Source organism: Alligator sinensis, unplaced genomic scaffold (assembly GCF_000455745.1).
Source record: "Alligator sinensis unplaced genomic scaffold, ASM45574v1 scaffold404_1, whole genome shotgun sequence".
In the NCBI taxonomy this organism is placed as follows: Eukaryota; Metazoa; Chordata; order Crocodylia; family Alligatoridae; genus Alligator; species Alligator sinensis.
The window spans coordinates 4,896,538-4,904,918 of NW_005841839.1; the positions used below are offsets into that span (position 1 = coordinate 4,896,538).

At 44.9% G+C, this 8,381-nt stretch overlaps 1 protein-coding gene across 3 annotated transcripts in view; it reads left to right on the forward strand.

Annotated features, from left to right (window-relative positions):
• IFT140 (intraflagellar transport 140) overlaps positions 1–8,381 on the forward strand; it is a 182,998-nt gene that overhangs the window by 63,543 nt on the left and 111,074 nt on the right. For all 3 annotated transcript variants that reach the window (XM_025204179.1, XM_014520225.2, XM_014520228.2), the window contains one exon: positions 4,189–4,280. In XM_025204179.1, coding sequence (XP_025059964.1) covers positions 4,189–4,280 — 92 coding nt within the window. The remainder of the gene's footprint in view (positions 1–4,188; positions 4,281–8,381) is intronic.

Consider the following 8,381-nt stretch of genomic DNA (forward strand, 5'->3'; position numbering starts at 1 on the left):
AGTGCCACAGCCACCTACCCTGAGCACAGCCTGGCCCAGCCCCCACCAGGAAGAGCCTGCCCCATGCAGATCCAGGGGTACTCATCCCCTATGCTCTCCTGGGGTGTGCACATTGGTGGGAGCCGCCCCCCCACATGCCCCAGATGAGCCACTTGAGGCTCTGTCCTGTGCCCTGCCCCACCCTGGCTGGCCAGTGTAGCCCTGGCCCCAGCCCCAGACCCACTCTCTCCCTTACCACACGGGCCTCGATCTGCCCTCCCACACCTCAGTTGCTCCATCCCTTGCTGCTGATTGGCTGTGAGGGAAGTTTGTCATGTGGCCACACCTCTCATCACCAATTGGTGGTGAGGGACATGGCTGTATGACAGACAGTCCTCACAGCCAATCAGCAGCAGAGTGCAGGGGGGGCAGCTCCAGAGGTAGCAAGTAGGGCAGTACGAAACGGCTGTGTGTTATTTCAGAGGACACTGATTCGTTTCGGATCCCTGTTCCGTTTTGATTTGGCTGAATCTGTTTTGGAGTTTCAATGCTGTTTCGGAGATTCAGATTGGCCAGGGAGAGGCAGGCACAGCCGGGCGGCTGCAGGTTCTCCTGTGGCTTCTTCAGCTGTGCCTGCCTCTCCCTGGGTGGGGAAAGCTGCGGGAGAAGCCCCCATGGCACCCCTGCCCGGCCCCATCCCCTGCCGGGCCCCAGCCTCCCAACCCTTAAAAAAAGTAAAAAATAAAAATCCCTTCACTCACCAGCTCTGGCAGCTGCGATCAGGGCCTCTGAGGGCTCGTGACAGAGCCCCCCCATGCAGTGCAGGGCAGTGGAAGGCAGCTGCCCTGCACTGCATGGGGGGACTCTGCCACAAGTGCCCAGAGGCCTTGATTGCTGCTGCCAAAGCCGGTGAGTGCAGGGCTTTTTTTTTTAATTGCTGGTATGTTGGGTCTAGGTGGTGGGGGGGCATCATCGAGGTGAGGCTGGATGGGGGGGGAGCTGGATGGGGGTGCTCTGCCAGGAGGCCCCAGAGCCCCCACAGCCCATGCTACATCTGGTGAGTGTAGGGCTTTTTTTTCTTGTTTGTTTGTTTGTTTTTAAGTGCTGGGAGGCTGGACCAGGTGGGGGATGGGACCAGGCAGGGCAGCCATGGGGGCTTCTCCAGTGGCTCCCCCAGCTGTGCTCATTGCAGGCTGTGCTGGCCTCTAAGGAGGGCTGCGGGGCTGTGCTAGACTCCTCCTGGGGGGTGTGGACCCCCAGATCTGCACACGGAATGTCAGCAGGCTGCTGTCCCTCTCCCAGAGCACTGGGATTGGAAGGACCTCAGGGACAGATCGCAGACACTGGCCAGCTACAGATGTCAATATCAGAGCAGTTCTTCTGCTCCTCTTCCCCCTCCCTCTTCTTAGTTTCTGTTTCCCTGCAAGCCCAGCGCCAAAACAGCCAAAACATTTCCAAAATGTTTTGGGTGGTTTTGTTTTGATTTGGAGATGTTTCAGAGCCTTCCGTTTCATTTCGGATTCAGTGTTTTGGGCACCAAAATGGGCAGAAACACCTCTGAAATGAAATGGCTGCCAAAATTTCCAACAGTCCTAGTAGCCAGCATATTATTCTCAGTGAGCTTTTTTTATTCAACAGCTCGTTCATTACAGCATTCATCCAGCATGTGGGAGGGTATATTTCAACTTCTTTGTCTGCCTCCGGGGACTTAAACCAATATCTCCCACTTCGCAGGAGACTGCCTGAACCCCCAGTTAAAGGATATTATAATGGGGGCTCTATCAGATCCTCTTGATGAAGCTGTTTCACCTTTCATGGAATAATTTATCATTGGTCAGCAGAGTGTGTGAGCATTTCTACACCAGCGTAATAAGAGAATTCATCTGGAAGAGGATAGACCTGGGTTTTGGTCCCTGTTTCCTTCAGTGTTTAACACAAAATACTTAATTATTAATTGGAGCAGGGGCTATATCAGGTTTCTCTCTCTCCTAGATGAGTGCCCCATCTCTAGGCACTCTAGCCAGACATGTGCCCTCTGTCTCTTTGGACCAATTAATATTTCAGTGTCCCCTGAAAAATGAAGCAGTTTCAATAGGAAGGCCAGAGGGAACCACTGCAGAATGCTCTATAGCTGTGTAGTTCGGGCATTCTTTTGGGAAGTGGGGTATACAGATTAAATGGAGGAGGCAGCTGAACCTAGGTTTCCCTATCCTGAGTGAATGCTGTAGCTATGGGACTAAAGGCAGACTATTTTCTTCTCCATTCTTATTTCTTGAGGAAAGGCTGAGTTAAGCATCTAATTCCAGCACAGGGCTCGTGGCTGGAATCAGATGGAGAGAGACACTCCTTACAGCCCTGATCTAGGTGCCCTAGTCCCTGAGAGATGTTGTGAGGGTGGGGAAGGGGGGTAGGGAGGGGGATTATAAGAACAGCTTTCAGTTGGCATACTCTGGTATCTAGCTTATGTGGCTCCATACTCAATCTACTGTTGCTGTGCGTCCCATTCTTAGGTACCCAACTATCCTCCTGCATTGTAATAGAGGGTTTATGTACCCAGTAAGGGGGTGTGGATTATACAAGGCAGCAAGTCCTTTAAGTGTTGGGTAATGCAGCATTCAGTGTTGTGACTCTGAAATCTTTTTGTGGAGATAGCTCAATTTTCATAATACAGTGTATATCACATTATTACACAACCACATTTGTAACTCTGATGCAAATATAAGGGTTTAAAAATAACAGAAAACAGTTTTTAATTTCACATCTATTGATGCTGAGAAGCTGGAAACAGATTTGCTTGTTAAAACTGTCATAACCACCTACTACTTTCCACAGTGTGTGTTTACAGTACATCTAATGTCTTTCTCTCAGTCTTTCCTTGGGCACTATTCCTAATTAAGTGTTAGCTTATGTAAATTCCCAGTGCAAAGAATCAAAAAATAAAAACAAAAATACCTCTTTTTGCAAAAAACCATGGAACATTATTTAATTGTAACTTCCTGTTGAAATGCAGAAGCCCTGCTTAGCTGCAGTACTCTCTCCCCTTTCTGCTGTCTAACCACACTCATTCAGGTGTCAGGCCTCACACATCTACTATTGAGGTAGAATTTTGGAATCTCTGACCCTTAAACCAATCCCTGGGCCATGGTAAGTGATATATCAACTGGATTTACATACACTATTTTATTTAATTTAAATTTTATACCGTTTGCCATTGTAGTATATATCTGTGCTTTCGAGTAGTGCAGATCTGATTGGGTTTAGCACCTGCAGTTCTTCCCTGTGACCAGCTGTCTTTTATTTGTTTTAACATAATATTAACAAGCACTTAGAGAAAAAGAATTGTAAAACAAGAATCCACACCCATGTCTGTCTTACCTAAAGTTTTACCATCCTTTGCTGATGAGCAGGCCTAACTTCTTCAGACTTCTCACTGTGTCTTTTATCAGCCTCTCTCCCGGAACAGTTCCACAAAAAGTATTTTTTTTGTGAAGGGAACCTATTTTAATCTGCTGTGATCCTTTCAGGTTCCAGGCTCATGAAAAATAGTTCTGTAAGTTGGCTGGAGATAGAAGGTTAACAGTTCTGGCATTGTCTCTTTTAAAGACCATCAAATGTTTTGTGAGGCTTACCTTAATCCATTTTTCTTCCTAGGTTGTTTGTCTTTACAACCATCTCTTACTAAGGCAATGTATTCATAAAGTAAATATCCCAATAATATACAGTATTTTACTAGTATTCACTGTTTTGACACATCTTTTACTATTTCCCAGTTTTAGTAGAACAGAGGAAAGATGAAGGATCTCATCTGATCGTAAAAAGGGGGGATGGGGTTCAATTTCCTTTTTTCTTCCTCTGCTTTTTGTTTTTCCTCTCCCTGTGAGTAGGGGATACAGATCACCATTCTATATGAACTAGAATTTCTTACTCTGGATGTTGCTCCTTAAAATATACCGGCACATCCAGCACATGGGAAGGAGGATGGTGATAAGTATTTTGGGAATTGCTACAGAACAATTGAAGAACAGATTTGTTGTAAGTCAGAAACAGCCGGCTCTCAGGGAAAACTGCTTTTCTTGGGAACGTTTCAGAGACTAGTGACTTCTTGAACTCCACTGTGAGAGATGTCTATCTGGAGAGAATGTTTACTTTTGATAAAATTCTATATAACAATTTGTTGTAATGGTGATGGTGTTTTTGTGAATGTTCCAGGTTCTTTTCTCTGTGACTCTCCAGTCCTGGCTGTACATGAAGAAAGCCTTTATACAGTTGAGCCAAATCGGGTTCAGGTGCGCACCTGGCAGGTGAGTACTGTTGACTTAGGGCTCATGAAGCTAGGGGAAAAGTATAACATTACTGAGCTGCTGAGTTCCAGTGAGCATGCAAACAGCATGGAGAGCTTACATAGTGAGTTTACCCTGTTGCATGTAGTTGAAAGACACTCTGTTGGTGCCTAAAGTGAAACAAACCAGAACAAGAACACAAATTTCTGTGGGCTAGAGAGCTAGCCATCCTGCTCATTGAGGAATCCTTTTCTAGTCCATTAAAGAAGAGCAGTGAGGATATCTAGGTCTCTCTCATAGTGTCAGAAGTTAGATGTTTTATTTATGGCTGAAAAAATCAATTAGGGTTCTGCAAATTGAATACCTTTACCTCATTATAGAAAAGTATGATGAAGGTATTAACTGAAAGACCTTTGTTGCTTTATGTTTGTGGAAAACCATTGCAGTCTAAATAGTAAGAACCAACCATAATAAACAAACTAACCATAAACTTCCTAAGATCTGGAATTTTAAAAAAAGTATTAACAGTGCATACATAAAATATGTGTTTGGTTGCAGACCACTTAAACTTATATAAAAATGTAGATGCATGCCCCAAATGAGCAAAGGTGCAGGTAAGATGATGTGTGCTATTACAGTTGATATTTACATAGATAGCAGTATGTTTTGTTAAAAAAATGCCTCCACTTACACTTGCATACATTTTGTGAACACATTTTATACATCCATTTAGGAAGTGTTGACCCTGAAATCAGTGGCATTAAAGACAGCAGAGATATACTATCTACTATCTAAAAAAGACCAAAACTGGTTTTGTAAGTTACCAATACAAAGCATATCTTGGTTTCCAGTACTCAGTAACTTATTTAAGCATATGACTAATTTATGTAAATTAAAGAGATCTGCGATCATTTTTCCAGAAGTTAGATTTTGAAAAGCAAGTTCTACAAAAAAAAGCAGATTTTACAAAGCTTAAAATTAGAAGAGATGTATCCATAAAATACATGGGTGGCTCCAGGATTTTAAAAAAGGGAGTGCAGATGGTGTGGCACATACCAAATAAAACACAAAACTTTTTTTTCCAGTTAAAGAGAAACTAGATTCTTTACTAATAAGTAAAGGGTTAGCACTTTTTTATTTATTGTGGCTAAGTACAGCCAGTCAAAAAGCCCAAGGCTGAATCATTTAAATCTTCTCAGGTTAGTCTAAGCTATATAGACTGATACTGGTAAGCAGGGATCCTGGTTCTCTTTGTTTAAAAATAGCAAATTTTATGATAAAAATCACAAAATCTCTGATTAAAACAATGAGAATCCAGATTTTTCAGCAATTAAAATGAAACGCCACTATATATACAGGTATCAGCTGAACACAATGTTTTATTGATGTATTTACAATTTTAAAGCAATGTGGAAGCCTACGATTGCCTCCATCACTATAACATAATACATCCAAAATACTTGTACATTTTGGCATTTAATTTTGGTTTTTTTATCATGGAAAATCAGAGCTGCCCCTGCCCTCTTCGCTCACCAGGATGTGGGTCCAGCTGCGGCTGTCCACCCCACCACTGCTTTGTAGTGCAGAGCAGCCCTGATATGCTGGTGTCTGGCCCATGCCATTTCCCCTCACTCTCAAGCCACAGCCCCCAGCCCTCTTGGTGCCCCACACTCCAAATCCACAGCCCCCTGGACCTGCTGGTGCCCCTCACTCCTGCCCCAAAATCCCCTGGTGCTGCCGGTAACCCTCACTTCCCACCCAGAACCCCCCTGGCCTTGCTGGTGCCCCTCGCTCTCCATCCACAATGACCCATCTCTGCTGGTGCCCTTCACTCCCCACCCACAGCCCCTCTGGCCCTGATAGTTCTCCTCATTCCTGACCTATAGCCCTCTGGCTCTGCCAGTGCCCCTCACTCCTGACTCATGTCCCCCCCCAGTTGCCATGGCTGTAGGGCCAGGGACCCGGGTCTGCAGCTCCTTGCCTCTTCAGCACATGTCCCTTATGCTCCCGATGGGAGTGTGTGCAGCGACTGGTAATCAGCCCCCATTCCACTCCTGGTACAAGCTGCCCCCGGCTCCATCCCGCTCCCCATGTGGGCCCTACAGCTGTGCATTCCGGCCCCGGGCCCAGGCCCTGTGCACCCCCCGACCTGGGCAGCACCCTTGGCTCCAGCCCTGCCCACTTCTCTCCTTCCCTTACTATGGGGGCCTCAATCCCTGCCCCCCCCCCCGCAGACTTACCTGCGGGGAGCTGCTCTCATGCTGCCTGCTTGTGGTACCTCCTTCCTGATGGCCCTTCTCCTTCTTCCCTTAGCCCTTTGCAGGCTGGAACTCTGCCAGTCTGCAAGGGGAAACCCACCATTTCTTGCATTCTTCTCCTTTAAAGAAAATCCACATTTTTTTCCTTTAAAATTAGAAAATCCTCATTTTACTGTGTTTTCCTATGGTGAACAGAAAACGCGGATTTCTGCTGATAAGCAAGTGAGCAGACAGTCGCTTTTTATTCCAGAAATGCAGCCCCATGCCTGCAGTCATCCAGGCCAGAAGCTGGGGGGGTGCTAGAGCACTCTTCCCTGCTCAGTTGGAGCAGACAGCTTGGGCAAAGCTAGCCCACCCACCCTGTGAGGGAGGGCTTGCAGGGGGAGGTGCAAAGTATCATGGGATGCTGACGGGCACTTGAGTTAACTTGAATTTGGAGGGGATCTGGGACAAAAGTTCAATAAACTGATGTAACAAATCAGTTAAGTCTGATACTATGTCCATCCAGGCTTATCTTAAACCAGTTTTGACCATTTTGAAAGTGGTATATATGCACTGAACTTCTCTTGTGTTACAGATTTGAACCAGTTTTGGATCACTTATATAGGTTTAGGTGTAATTTCTGTCCCTAGCCTATAAGATTAAAGCAAAAACAAATAGAAATATTGGAATGTGCACTAATTTGCTAGATTATACATAAAGTTAAAAAAAAAAAGCACAATAAACTAGGAAAAAAGAGTCAATGTAGTAAAAGATATCGCTTCATTAGTCCTGTAGTCATTATAATTAAATGTACATCTCTTATTTGGTTTCATAAAATAAAATCTAGCCTTCCTGAGTGTCTTGAGAGTGCCTCCAACATTTCAATGTCAGTCATTTCTATACTTGAGATTATATTACCAAACCTGAGTTAAGTTTTTTAGCTAGAGCTAAAAGCAGTTTGCAGGACTGCGAGAGAGCCTTTTCTGGTAATTGCTCTCTTTTAACAGACAGCAACATTCAGAAGAAAGGATAGTTTCAGTCGCGGAACATTAAGACCATTAAAAAGGAGAGAGGGTCATTAACACCTGTGGAATGGAGAGAGACTAGCCTGAATCAGGGATATGACAATGAGCCATGAAATCAGTTCTCTCTCTCAGCACTGCCTGACTAGAAATGCAGCTGTCCCTCCCAGTAGTTGGCTTTAAATTTTAGGTGGAGCAGGTGGGTGCAGCTTCACCACTGCACCTTCCCTAAAGCTGCCTCTGATGAAGTCATATTTATCTGTCCATGAAAAAGGCTTTTATTTTAGCATGAAGTATTCTTCTGCAGAGCTTGTTACCCAAACATCTGTTATTATTCCCTGCTATCTCTGCTTATATATAAAATTCATACAGAATTACTGTATCATATCTAATATAACTTGAAGGAGAGGAGAAGCTGTCTCTCTTTTCTGTGAAGTTTTTAAAAATATGGACAAAAGTGTCCCAGAGCTATAGCTAATAAAACTGTTTAGCCATGCATGGGAACAGATTTCAGTTGTCTGTTTTCATAGATTTCATAGACATTAGGGCTGGAAGGGACCTCGGAAGATCATTGAGTCCAGCTCTCTGCCCCAGGGGCAGGAAGTCAGCAGGTGTCCTGGAGGCTATGTGCTTTAAGCGTGGTATCTTTAGCTGCTAGAGATAGGGTGGGGCCCAAATCACACTAAGGACTCTGATTTACCAAGTAGTTAAGTGTTGATAGAACATGGGGATGTGGCAGGGCACTGTTGGTGCCTGCCACTTTAAGGGCCTGCAACTGGCAGCCACCAGGTACCTGATGAGGGCAGCCATTTTTGGAATCAGGGGCTGCCCATATAAGCAAGGCAGTTCGGCTGGAGGAG